At 38.2% G+C, this 14,169-nt stretch overlaps 1 protein-coding gene across 1 annotated transcript; it reads right to left on the bottom strand.

Moving 5' to 3' along the window:
• Positions 1-10,596: 10,596 nt before the first annotated feature.
• Positions 10,597-12,190, bottom strand: LOC110381322 (sucrose-6-phosphate hydrolase). The gene has a single exon (XM_021341624.3). It carries the CDS (start codon positions 12,157-12,159, stop codon positions 10,681-10,683), a length of 1,479 nt encoding a protein of 492 aa, XP_021197299.3. The 5' UTR covers positions 12,160-12,190; the 3' UTR covers positions 10,597-10,680.
• Between the last annotated feature and the right edge of the window lie 1,979 nt (positions 12,191-14,169).

The raw sequence follows: 14,169 nt of genomic DNA, 5'->3' as shown, positions 1-14,169 counted from the left end.
TGCCTCCACGACGAAGTTCCATACAAAAAAGCTAAAAACTCTGCAAAAATCTCTATCGTTCAAGCACTTAATACTATTTCCTGCTGAAGGTAGATACTAGAGCTTCAAGCGACGGTAAGTTTGTAATGTAGCTCAATCGCATTCAGTCTAGACTTTCTTTTTGCCTAGATACTTGCAGACGTCGAGCTAAACTAGTTAGGAGTCGGCTAGTATTTGCGCATCTTTAAGCTAAGATTCCCTCTTCGTGCGGCACTGTTTGTCACACCGCATGTATCTCGTGGTGTACTCGCTGTAGCAAACAGTAACACATTGCGCGCGAACATTACTAACATGTCCGCGACACTGCAACAGCCGCGCGAACACATGCTAGCTGTGGACTCGCGATAGGTATAGCTTAGGATACGTGTATCTTTCGTGAACAAAAATGTGTAAAATTTTGGTGGAATCCTCGCCATTTGATAATCGTTATAAGCAGTTTGAAGTTAGAAAGCCCAGAGGCTCCAAAACTATTGGACCAATTTGAAAAATCATTTCACTGTTGGGAAGCTGCACAATTAACGGGTGACGTTGCGTAGGCTTTATTTTATCCGGTTACGGGAAGAAGAATACTATTACAGCTCATATTAGTAGTTAGTTTTATAAGATCTTTCATAGGCGACTGGCTGACACTTCAAGTGACTCAAAGGCGGGTTTTTATTTTGGTCAAAAATTAAGCATTGCCATCCAACGTGGCAATGCTGCCAGCCTCTTGGGTACACTCCCGGTGGGCAGCGATGAGGAGTTTTTTGATGCCATTTTATAATTGTTTTAGTTGTATAATAAACAAGTTTATTTTCATGTAACTGAATTCATGTGCAAATAAATCCGTTGACTTTAGAAGAAGTTCCCACGAGACGGGTGAAATCACTACCAAAAGCTAGGCTATTATACACTCCATATTTACTGAAATATCATAAAATTTCAATATACAAAACCTAAATAAAAACCCAATCTATCCCACACGAGTCTTCCCGGATATAATCTGAAACGCCGCGAATGCTATCAGATGCCGGAGACGAGCCGCGCATGGCAAGCAGACGGCTTAACCTAATCAGAGATGGGTGGCGCGGTAAGCAATTGTCGTATGTTTTTGTTTGATTATTGAGTGATATTGGATATTAGTGGAAAAATAATTTTTGGGCAAAGCCGCGATTATCTACTGCGAAGAGGTTTACGGATTGTAGCTCCTATCTAATACAACAGTACCTAACGCATTTTTAATTAGGTACTGTACCTAATATGATAATTAAATAGATCATTTATTTTTTAATGAAACTACTTAATAATTTAACGAAATCTAATAAAGCTGAAGAGTTGTTTGCTTAAACACTAGATATTCGCTATTTAATGATCCGATATTATAAATTCCTTCAGAGTTAGTTCAATTATCGAGAAAAGCTGTAGGCTACCGACTGCTTATCCAGGTGCGCGAAGTAGTTCCCTTATGTTGCGACTGAAACCGCTGGTGGAAACCAGTGAATTTTACAGCGGTTAGTCACCTCCATAAAATTGCTGACTCAGATACCATCATTCATTCATCAACGCAATTCTAAAAGGCTACAAAGATTGTCATTTGACCAGGATCTTCCAACTTTCTAAACATACCTACACTAAAAATCTACATACTCATAAAGTTCTCAGTTCCCACAGTACCTCAAGTAAAACCGCAAATAAACAGCTAGTCAAATACATATAAAAACCCCAGTTTTTCTCATTAATATTCAAACCGCGTGTTGTCTGCTTTCGTTAGAATGCACAAGTGAACAAATTGTGTAGCTGTCAATCTATCAATCAAACTGTATTCTGTGTTTATGCTAAATCTGTGGGTTTTACAAGCCGAAACCTCAAATATAAAAAAACGGCCAAGTGCGAGTCGGACTCGCGCACAAAGGGTTCCGTACCATTGTTTATAAAACCGCATCTAGGTGTTGCCGTTATCGAAATTGAGCAAAAATGAGAGAGAGTCCTCCAAAATATTTATGTTATTCTAATTTTCAGTATTTGTTTTTACAGCAGCAATAGAAATACATCATCTGTGAAAATTTCAACTCTCTAACTATCATGGTACATGAGATACAGCCTGGTGACAGACGGAGCGACGGACGGACAGAGGAGCGAAAACAATAGGGTCCCGTTTTACCCTTTGGGTACGGAACCCTAAAAATGAATTATTGACACGCTATTATTAGGACATGTATGTAACTATGTAACGGAATCTAAGGTAACTAATTTTAGCATCTTTTGAAATTGGCAGCTGTATGTAGTTCTGATGACAATACATTAATATGATACTGTCGAACTGATCTGATGATGGAGCCGGAAGATATGAACTGGAACTTCATGATGGAACATCGTATTATAACTGTGTCTAGAAAATTCTTGTAGGTATGTAATTTTTACGTGCGTTTATCAAAACATGCTTTTATATCATCCCCCGAGCCTCTTTCCCAACCATGTTGGGGTCGGATTCCAGTCTAACCAGATGCAGCTGAGTACCAGTGTGCCACAAGGAGCGACTGCTTATCTGATCTCCTCAACTCAGTTACCCGAGCAACCCGATACCCCTTAGTAAGACTTGTATCCGACTTACTGGCTTCTGACTACCCATAACGACTGCCAAGAAACCAAAACCAAATCTATCTTCACTCAAAAGATAACAAATCCAATTGAAAGTCAATTGAGAGAGAACATTTGACTCCCGCCACAGCCACGCTACAACCACGCCACGGCGGCGGGAAATGAGCGCTCGCCTTGTTTCCGTCGACAGAATTACATTTACAAACAATCTTAAGATTATATGAACGGTTTATAAATCGATCTTCTTAGATGTTTTATTTTGTTTGTGAATAATCTAGGTTTTTCTTACTGTTTTTTTTTTTCTAGATATTGAGATCAAAAGCAGGTGAAGTAAGCTTCGCCGAAATCATAATGATGATTATTTTATAAACTAGCTTTTGATGTTTGTCGCGGTTTCGGCCTTCCCCGTTCCGTGGAAACTACATACGCTATAAATATAGCCTATGTCACCCAGGGATATTACAGCTTTCCAACAGTGAAATAATTTTTCAAATCGGTTCAGTAGTTCGGGAGTCTTTAGGGTTACGAACAAAACAAAGTTTCCTCTTTCATAATCAGCCTAGTAAACTTGAAGATAGAAGATTTTTTATCCATGTGCGAGAAGTAAGAAGAAGTATTCAACAAACTTCCACTTCAAATAAGATTAAAATCGGAAAGTATATTCGTTTTAATTCAAAAAAAGTCTCATACCCTTATTCTAATTCGCAATTTTTCCACACTTTAAAGAAATTGTTATAAAAATCTTACCCCCGAGCTATAGACAGGGGTGTCAGATAATATCATTGATATTATTCATCAGATCAATTGTTCATGAAAATGCGGAGTGAATTATAATGTGAACGTGATATTTGGGTACCAATCAAATTCTGATTGATTTTTTGTATTTGTACTAGCTTTTTGTCGTGGCATCATCTACTACTTCTACGGATAAAAGGCGAGTCATTTTTTGGTGTGTGTAAAGGCAAGGAAAGTTCGGTCGTTTTGCGAGCTTTCGCCAGCGATTAAGCCTTACGTCTCGTGGGCACTTCTTTGTGCACCCGGATTAAAAGTATTTTAAGCCTTGCTCATCATGCTGCGAGCCTTTTTCCCAAACTATGTTAGGGCCAGCTTCCAGTCTAACCGGATATTATGTAGCTGAGTACCAGTGCTTTACAAGAAGCGACTGCCTATCTGACCTCCTCAACCCAGTTACCCGGGCAACCCGATACCCCTTGGTTGGACTGGTGTCAGACTTACTGGCATCTGACTACCCGTAACGACTGCCAAGGATGTTCAATGACAACCGGGACCTACAGTTTAACTTGCCATCCGAAATACAGTCATTGGTGTCTAAGATATACTTAGAAAGTACGTACAAACTTAGTAAAGTTGCATTGGTACTTGCCTGACCTGGAATCGAACCCGCGCCCTCACACTCGAGAGGTTGGTTCTTTGCCCACTAGGCCACCTCGACTTCCCCACTAGGCCACCACGACTTTATTTGATGATTTTAAGCCTTGCTCAATAAATGGAATGTCTCATTGGCTAGTTTCAGAGCTTCTAAGCGTGCTCAAGCACCAAAAAACATTTTATCTTTGTCGACCTCTGAACATCTTCCAAAGATCGTAGCGTAATGAAAATTGGCAGCTGTATGTAGTTCTGATGACAATACAAAAATAATATGGTACTATCGAACTGATCTGATGATGGAGCCGGAAGATATGAACTGGCACTTCATGATGGAACACCGTTTTAGTAAAGTCGTGCACTTAATGATTTTTACTCGCTAGATTTTCTAATATTATAAAATCGTACCTACAGTATTTTTCAAGTAAGTATGTCGTTATTTTGTTACTGTATTTCTGTGTGGGAAAACCATTGATTTGCTTCCATTACATTAGGTCACATTGTCATAGGGTGTGAACAAATAGTGCAATATATTTAATGAGCCCTGTCATCGTCACTGGAGGGGAAGTCGTGTAGGGTAGCATCACTCGGGTAAACAGTAGCACTTTGTGGCAGTAGGGTAAATCGATCGGTTGTTTGTTTTTAAATAATCGGCTTATAAGAAAGAGGTGGGTTTTTTTTTTATAACGTGTTTTTTTATTTAAAAGTTGGGTAAAATATACACAGAGGGAACTTTGAGACACCGACATTAGAGATTTTGAAGAAAATATAACTTTTTTCTTATTTTTCAAAATCGATTGTTTTTACGGCCTTTAATTCTAGATATTTTTGTGTTATTTATTAGTGACAAATTATTTTAATTTTAGTATTCACCAGCGGTTTCATCCGCATTTCATCCCGTGGAAACTGCTTTCTATTAATTATTTTTTTGGAATATAGAACCATTTTATAGAGCCATTATTTTTGTGATTTCACAACCTTCAAATTGTTTCAAAGTAAACTAAATCTATTTTTACATAAAAAAATTAAACTTAAAAATAATAAAGACACAGACAGACATTCGCATTCATGGATTTTTTTGAAAATCCAATGTTTTCTTTAAAAAAATCGACCCTACAGTCTCCACACAGACTATAATACGTCAAACCATCTGTTCTCAATTTGAAACATGGAGTGCGGGGCGCTTCCGCTTCCGGCCCCGCCCCCCGCCCAACTCGCAGGCTCTATTGCCAATGTTCCGAGTCTATGGTAACCTATAGATAAACTGAGTATATGTGTGACTGATTTTGTTTAGGCTGGAAAAGTAGTTTTAACCGACTGTGTTTAAAAAAAGGTGAACATGAAGTTATTGTACAGGCTAGATGTTTTCCATATTCGGAAAAATATAGTCTATGTTACTCGGGGATAGTGTAGCTTTCTAATAGTGAAAGACTTTTTCAAATCAGTTCAGTAGTTCCGCAGTTCCAAGGGTATTGTGTTGCCCGGGTTACTGTGTTGAAGAAGTTAGGACAATCGCTCCTTGTGGCAACTGGTACTCAGCTGCATCCTGTTAGACTGGATGCCGACACCAACATAGTTGGGAAAAGGCTCGGAAGGTGACTTAATTCAGTAGTTCTGGTAGATTCGAGGCTGGTTAAACTGGATGCCTACCCAACACAGTTGGATGGATAGCTGGATAAGGACTAGGCAGATTATGAAATACCCTTATCTATAATATTTTGGAAGAGCACAGTTTGTATGCTTCCCAGTGCCCTAGTCAAGTGAAATCAAGAGATATAAAAGAGAGATAAAACTGGGTACTGGTACTCTTTTTGAATAGGCACTTAAACAATAAATAATTTTCTCCTTTAATAAAATTAATCAATTAATTCCTTTAAGTTAAACAATCTTGGTAGCACTTTTTACACAAATACATACATGGCTATTGAAACAAATAGACTACTGCCACTACTGATTTTAATAATGATTAAACAATTGTTAGATAAATTTATTTGTAGCTACATCGTGGTGGCTTCGTGGGTAAAGAACCATCCTCTCGAGTAAGAGGGCGCGGGTTCGATTCCAGGTCAGGCAAGTACCAATGCAACTTTTCTAAGTTTATATGTACTGTCTAAGTATATCTTGGACACTAGTGGCTGATAAAAAAGGTGAAGGAAAACATCTTGAGGAAACCTGGACTATATAGTCTGAAATCACCAAGCCGCATTGAGCAAGCGTGGTGATTAATGCTCAATCCTTCTTCGTGTGAGAGGAGGCCGCAGCCCAGCAGTGGGACAATAAAAAGGCTGTTACTTAAACTTTTACTTAAACATTTTTTTAAATAAGTAGCATTTTATTTTCTGACTTTCTAAATGTGCCTACTAAAATGCACCATAGTTACCCATGCACCCAAGTATAATCATACAGAATGCAACATGTCTAAGTGGTCTAAACATCACATACTCCCCTGAGGCGAGGGGGAGTGAGGGGTGAGGGGTGAAGGGGGGGGAGGGGGTTGTAGTTAAATATTTAATAGAGCTGCTAATAGCCCGGGGAATGTGTGTGTGGGAGCTGTGATTTGGGAAAAGACTAGTTGTTTTAGGGATACCAAACGAAAAAAATATCATTTAGAATTAAAGTAGTTTAAATACATGTCACTTTATTTATTAAAATATTAACATCAATTTTAAAAAGTTAAAATAAACTAAAATATAGATATATACAACTTTTAGTAAATATATTATTTATGTTTAAAAATTACAAGCTACAACATCATGTTCTAACAAAATTAGCTGAAACAATCCTACGGAAACACCTGATGACCATATTCTAACAAATAAATATTTGATTTGATCTTACTTCTTTAAACCAAGATTTTATTAGTCAAGAGATCGCACTTTACTGCATAAGCGATGCTTATGAGACAGTCAGTAAAACAACTGTGGAAAATTGACAGTTAGGTACTCCTTTGTGTCTGGTAAGGCAAGCTACAAAGCTTGTCCCCTTAAAACAGGCAGAATAAACTCCTCCGATACTTTTTAAATCAAATTCTCAACACCCCAATAAAAAGGCCAACTTCAAAGCAAGATTTTAACAACAAAAAGTGTCAAAAAGACACCCATTTTCTATTTTCCTTAAAAAATAAACATTCACTCACTATCCCTTATTTTTGACACACAATAGACAAATAACAAATACACTACTGTAGTAAACATTCGAGTATTCAAACAACTGGAGACGTTATGAGCACAAATCTTTTAACGAAAAGTCTGTCAATTTAACATGCTACAAATAATGAAAGCTCATCATCTGCCTAGCCTTTTCCCAACTACGTTCCAACTGAGTACCAGTGTGCTACAAGGAGCGACACAATATCCCTAGGTTAGAATGGCGTCAGACTTACTGAGTTCTGACTACTCGTAACGACTGCCAAAGATGTTCAATTACAGCCGGGACCTACGGTTTATCGTGCCATCCGAAACACGGTCATCGTTGTCCAATATAATATCCACATAAAGTATGTACAAATATAGAGAAGTTGCGATCGAAACTACACACTCATACTTCAGAGGTTGGTTCTTTACCCACTAGGCCTTATCTCTATTACTTACAACACCTTGTTTGAAATATATTCTGTAAGTCCATTTGGCAGGGATGAAGGCACTTCACCGCCGTATCCACTAAGTTCACTGCTCTAAGCTTAACCCTCCAATTCATTAGCTAATTGACGTTACACTACACACAATACACAATAGAACACAGACACCTGTGTTTGGCGTGCTATTGTACACATTTCTGTGTTAGGGGCGACATAATTGTGTTGGATTAAAAATAAAACGAATAAACGAAGTATTTTTGGATTTCATGGTTAATGATCTTGGTCCGTAAATGAGTCTTAAACTTATAATGCCCTCCTAGCCGATTATCGGCCACGGCGGCAGTTCTCATGTAAGGAGATTAGCCAACTGCGCAGGACATATTATACTGTACAAGCATATGCATTTAAACTTAGGTATATAAATGAAAGGTACATATGTAAATTTAGTCTTCTAAAGATAAATAATCTTAGTAATAATGTTTTTTTATTTAAAAACTCAGTTGAAAAAATAAAATGCCGCTAAATATCAACGTAACCATATCGTTAAATTATTTAAAGAACTGATTATTTTTTAATATGTAAAGAATTCTACTTATTAGTAAAACCTTTGGTTGAAAGCTTACTCATATGGGGTATAGAACCTGAGAATAAACATAGGCTAGTTTTTACCCAGCTACGGGAATTTGTTCCCCAACACACAGATGACAGAACAACCGCTAAACAGTCAGTTATTAAAAAAATAACTCTCAGATTAGCAACATTTAACCCTTTCACCGCTACAGGTCCGAAGTGCCCCAAGGGGTCCCGAAGCCCCCGAAATAATTCAGTGTTGTGTTCATTGTCTAGTATTTAATTATTTACATTGCCTATTACACGGTGCGTCGGCTTGCATCGCAGTCAACAGGGATTATAATGTAAAGGGGTGATTTTTTTAAATGTTTATGCATTTTGAAAATTGGTTTGGCCATTTTTGTATGAATTTTTAGCTTTGTAGATAATTTTGGAGAAATAAAAATGAAAAAGCGTTTATTCAAAGTAGGCTGAAAAACAGCACTTTTTGACTGTCAATAATACATGAGACAGCCCCCAAAAATACCTCTTCCTATGTGTTATTGCTGGGAAGAAGAAGTGGCGCAACAAACTCCCCAGCAACACATAGGTACGTCTGTCTGTAGGTTAGAAGAACCTTTCAACAGTGGTATACAAAGAGTGTATTAAAATATTATTAAAAAGAATGTATCATCATCATCATCATCAACCTATCGCAGTCCACTGCTGGACATAGGCCTCTCCAAGTGCACGCCACTGAGATCGATTTGAATGTAAAAATATTCAAAAATAATGTATACTGACAACATCAACGTCCGTTTTTCTATCCTAAAAAATCTGTTTAACCTTGACAGTGCTTTTAAGAAAACTGACTTTTATACTATCGATAAACTTGGGCCTTTTCACTCGTTAGCAAGTACAGTAACATACCTATTGTCTGTCTGTTTAACATCATCGTTTACGGCTATTAATAAGGCAGGAGTCGATTAGGTGTTCCCTACAGTACCGAGGGATGAAGCCACTTAGTCGTAAAACAAATAATTCATGTAATACCGACATGATACCAGAGGGCTATGAGATTAGCGGGGAATCAGAATAGTTGGTACTTTGTTATACTGCATTTGAAAAGGCACTTAACTTAAGGTAGGATAGGAATCTAGGATTTTAAGCCAAATACATAGTAAACAAATAAACTACTGCTTAGAATAAAAATTCAATTGATAAGGTAATAGTTATTACGTATTGTATTTATAATTTGCCTATATTGATTTCCAGCCGCATTTTCTTTTAAAGCTGAGTTTTTAAATAAAAGTCGACTATTTTAAGTTAATTAGGAAACGTGTCTTTTTCGTGTCTAGTATATACAGCTATGTTTATTTTGCTAGCGACTTCTACACCGGTACGCCTAAAGGTGCCAACCAAACTTATAAATATCAGGTAAAGCATGTTATGTCTTATGTAAAAGAGGGAAAGAATTTTCCAAATCGTTTCAGTAATTTCGGAGCCTTTAGAGTTCAAACAAACAAAAAAATATTCCTCTTTATTATATTAGTCTAGATGAATTTAAATCCCGCCTCGCTAGTTTCCTAGCCCCACACAAATGCAAAGCTTTTAATGAAAAGAGCAAGCTAGTTGACCCTCTGTTTGCCGGGCCCCGGGGCCCCACGGGAGCGGGGCCCAGGGGCCCACGGCGATAATGTTATGAAATTTATTGTTTGCCTACCGTCAGTTTTGATTTGGGGCCGTCAATAAGGTTTTTTATTGAGTCATGTTTTGTGTATTTGTGTGTTTTTCGTGGTGATTAATCTGTGTATAATTTTGATAGGTTAATTTTAATCTGTTTAGTGAATATCTAAAACAATGTTTTAGTGTTTTTTTGTTGTTTGTATCAAGGCTCCACCACCAATTCACCAATGACTGTGTTTCGGATGGCACGTTAAACTGTAGGTCCCGGCTGTCACTGAACATCCTTGACAGTCGTTACGGATAGTCAGTTAGGGTATCGGGTTGCCCGGGTACCTAGGTTGAGGAGGTCAGATAGGCAGTCGCTCCTTGTGGCACACTGGTACTCAGCTGAATCTGGTTAGACTGGAAGCCGACCCCAACATAGTTGGGATGATGATGTATCAAGGCTCCAAAACACCATTTATTGAAAAGTTACATTATCTCCGCGTTACATAAGCTATAGATATTTATTTAAGAAACTAGTAATCTATACAAACAAATCACGCACGATCAAACACTTATAATTATTGATATGTATGTACTTTTGTTTTGAATCTACATCTAATACATGTGTTCGCGCGGCGGTTGCAGTGTCGCGGACATGTTAGTAATGTTCGCGCGCAATGTGTTACTGTTTGCTACAGCGAGTACACCGCGAGATACATGCGGTGTGCCATACAAAACCGCACCAAGTGGGAATATTTTTAACAACCTGAACTTTGTAATGTGCGTACTACCATTCATCTTTATACTGATTTATGAGCCCAAACAAACTATCGGCTAACTAAAAGTTTGCAGTGTGTAAGGGTACTTAATAAAAGACCATTTCACAAAGGAACACTTCTATTCAACGAATAAGCTGTAACATTAACAGCTTGAACACTCATATTAACTACTCTCCACCTACCGCTAGGATAAACTCTTGATGTGAATGTCATTTCTCCTTCACCACAGAAAACCTCAATAGAACTGGCATCTAAAAAAACTCGCCAGGATGTTGACAGTATAGGTTTCCATTCCCCTTGTCTTATTTCACCGTTTCTATCTAATACAACCTTCTTTGTAACCATATCCCATTTAAGAATAAGCAGAGTAACGTCATTCTCACCTCTGATGTTCAAAATTAGGTCTTCTGTCAAATTGACAGTTATAATAAGCTCTCCTGTTTTGTTAAGTGATATTATATTGTCAGGTTCCAGATATCCGTCAAAGATCGGTGGTCCTCTAAGATTTTCTATAGCTTGAACTGGTTTCATTAGGATTCTATCTCCATTTAAAGTCAATTGTCTGGTGATGGTCATAGCTCCGGCCCATCCATCTTCTCGTTCAGGAAAAGTAGCATCCCACGATCCCATCCATGCAATCAGGTATCTTATACTTTTACGTTCTAAAGTTTGCGTAGTATAAAAGTCATGACCGTAGTCAAGCTCTTGAAATGCTACCTCTTCCTTAAAATTACCAGTTGCATAATCAAAGGTACCAATAATATATCCAACTTGGTATTGATTCTGATACCTGTCTGTAGTCTTATTAGTAAGACCTTGAGGAGATATGAGGAGCACAAAACGACCATTCAACTCAAAGAAATCGGGACACTCCCACATATAGCCCAAATCGCCATTATTTCTGGCAATTTCACTGACGTATTCCCAATATTCCATATCCTTGGATTTGTAGAGAAGGACCCTGCCTTTGTCATCGGAACTTCGGCTGCCAATCACAACGTAGAACAGTTCACCGTACTTCCAAACTTTGGGATCACGAAAATCCAAAGAATTGTTATTAGCAAACGAAATAACAGGATTTTTGACATACTTGTTGAAAACCACTCCATCATTACTGAATGCTAGGTACTGAGTTTCATTGAAACTATATACAATTTCCTTATGTGCAGTATACATAAGAACTAGTGTACCTTCTATTTCAATTGCGCTGCCAGAGAAACACAATTCTTCTTCAGGTATCAAAGCTATTGGCAGTTGTGTCCATGTCACTAGATCTTTGCTGATCACATGGCCCCAATGTGTGTTGCCAGTAGTAGTATTGAAAGGGTAGTATTGGTAGAACAGATGGTAGTTTTCTTTGTAGTAGGTAAACGCAGCAGGATCATTCATCCAGCCCACTGGTGGTGCGATATGATAATGCAGTCTAAACCTTGGGTTATCAAGTACAACTGGTCTGGTCTTATTAATGTATTCTTCGACCAGTCTTTTGCTTTGTATTTCTTCATTTGTTTCTCTTAATTCACAGGCTGAAGCTGTCACTATTACACTGAATATCACTGAGTATACTTTAAGGATCTTCATAATGGATTGTGATACATATTCAAGGTACGACGTTTATATATAGTAGTTTTATCTTACGAAAGCATGGCATGTAAGGGTGGGTATAGACTACAACATTTACTTGTAAGAGAACAACGAGCCCCTCTATGATATGTTCTAGTGTATCATCCTTTCGAACAAAACATCGAGCACGTTCGCCTGTTTGTAACAAACCAACGAGCATATTGGTGTAACATTTCGTCGAGCCAAGTGCGGGCGATGCGCGGTTGCGGGGTGATGGGGAATGAAAGGGACGAGAGACTCGCTCGCTGTGACCCGTAACATAACGCCGAGCATTCGCATGAACGTTACATTACGTGGAAATGCTTTGGAGACTGAGCTTTTGCCTGTATTGTACCATTCGCTAGAATGTTTACACAGAAATGCTCGATAAAGTGTTGTAGTCTATACTCACCCTATGGCTCTCCGCTTTCGTGGAATACTTCTATAAGTAATTATTATAAGTACTGATTGCATTATTGAGAATTTTGTTTTGAGTGACATAGACATTAGACAAGTCTAGTCTAGTGGGTAAAGAACTGACCTCTCAAGTATGAGTGTATGTTCGATTCCAGGTAAAGTAAGAAGAAATGCAACTTTTCTAAGTTTGTATGTACTTCCTAAGTATATCTTAGACCAATAACTGTGTTTCGGGGGGCACGTCAAACTGTAGGTCGCGGCTGTCATTGAACATCCTTGGCAGTCGTTACGGGTAGTCAGAAGCACGTTAGTCTGACACCAGTCTTACTTAGGGGTTGTCCGGGTAACTGGGTTGAGTAGATCAGATAGGCAGTCGCTTCTTGTGGCACACTGGTACTCAGCTGCATGCGGTTAGACTGGAAGCCGACCCCGACATAGTTGAGAAAAGGCTCCGGATATGATGAATTATATATGATCAAAGTGAAGTGGCTTAGTAACTAAACTAAACCTAGTTTTCCTCACAATGTTTACCTTCACCATTTTGGCAAAATGTCGAAAGAAAATTGCGTAAAAATGTGTAGGTGTGAACGGAATGCCAACCTTTGTGTTACGAAGATATAACTGCCTTGTAGTTTCCTTATATGGTAGTTAAAATATGTGTATACGCCATTTATGGTATTCTAATCTATAAACAACAACCTTAGATATACCGTAGACTATGTTTTTTAAATGTTTCAATGGCATTTTGTAACCAGTTCACATAGAGAGTTAAGACTAGCCTAAATTGTATTTTTGTAATTTTACTCGCGTCCCGTGGGAACTATTGCCTGTACCCGGATAAAATATAGCCTATAGATGTTACTCGGGAAGAGTGTAGCTTTCCAACAGTGAAATATGTTTTCAAATCGGTTCAGTTGTTTTGGAGCCTTTAGTATACAAACAAAAAATGTTTCATCTTTATTATATTACTTAGTATGATAGCCATTCCTCCTTTTCCTTCACTCTCATAGCTCATAGGGAGTGCACCTGTGTCTGCGCAAATGCTCGTGCACTATAATATGTCCTGCGCAGCTGACTGATCTCCTGACATCAGAACAGCCGCCGTGACCGAAACCGGCCGTGGACGCCATTATTATTAGTACATATAGTTATCGGCACGGATATTGAGCCCTGACCTTCACCTGCGCAGAAGCGATTTATTGGTTTATCTTCCGCCGAGAGCTCAATATCCGTGCCGGTAGAAGTGTATAATCGATTTCCACCAGATCCTAAGAAGGTATAATATAATTATTATACCTACATATAAACGAGTACATGTTATCATCACTTCAGAGAGTTTTGATTCATTGAACAACAATTTTCACGTTGTTTGAAAGTTCTGAACTCAAGAACTACTTGACTGATTAGTATGTATTTATCATCTGGGTGCGTAGAGTAATTCCCCCGGAAGCAAAATGTTTGAGTTTTGATCGCTTTTCGGGTCACTATGTCACTTATTTTCTTTAATACAAACGAAAATAATATTGTATCTTTTTCTATAAATGTCACCCAAATAGTCCTATTCTCACATGA

Source organism: Helicoverpa armigera, chromosome 31 (genome assembly GCF_030705265.1).
Source record: "Helicoverpa armigera isolate CAAS_96S chromosome 31, ASM3070526v1, whole genome shotgun sequence".
NCBI classification, from domain to species: domain Eukaryota; kingdom Metazoa; phylum Arthropoda; class Insecta; order Lepidoptera; family Noctuidae; genus Helicoverpa; species Helicoverpa armigera.
The sequence above is the reverse complement of the archived record's forward strand: the minus strand, read 5'-3'. Positions and strand labels throughout refer to the sequence as shown.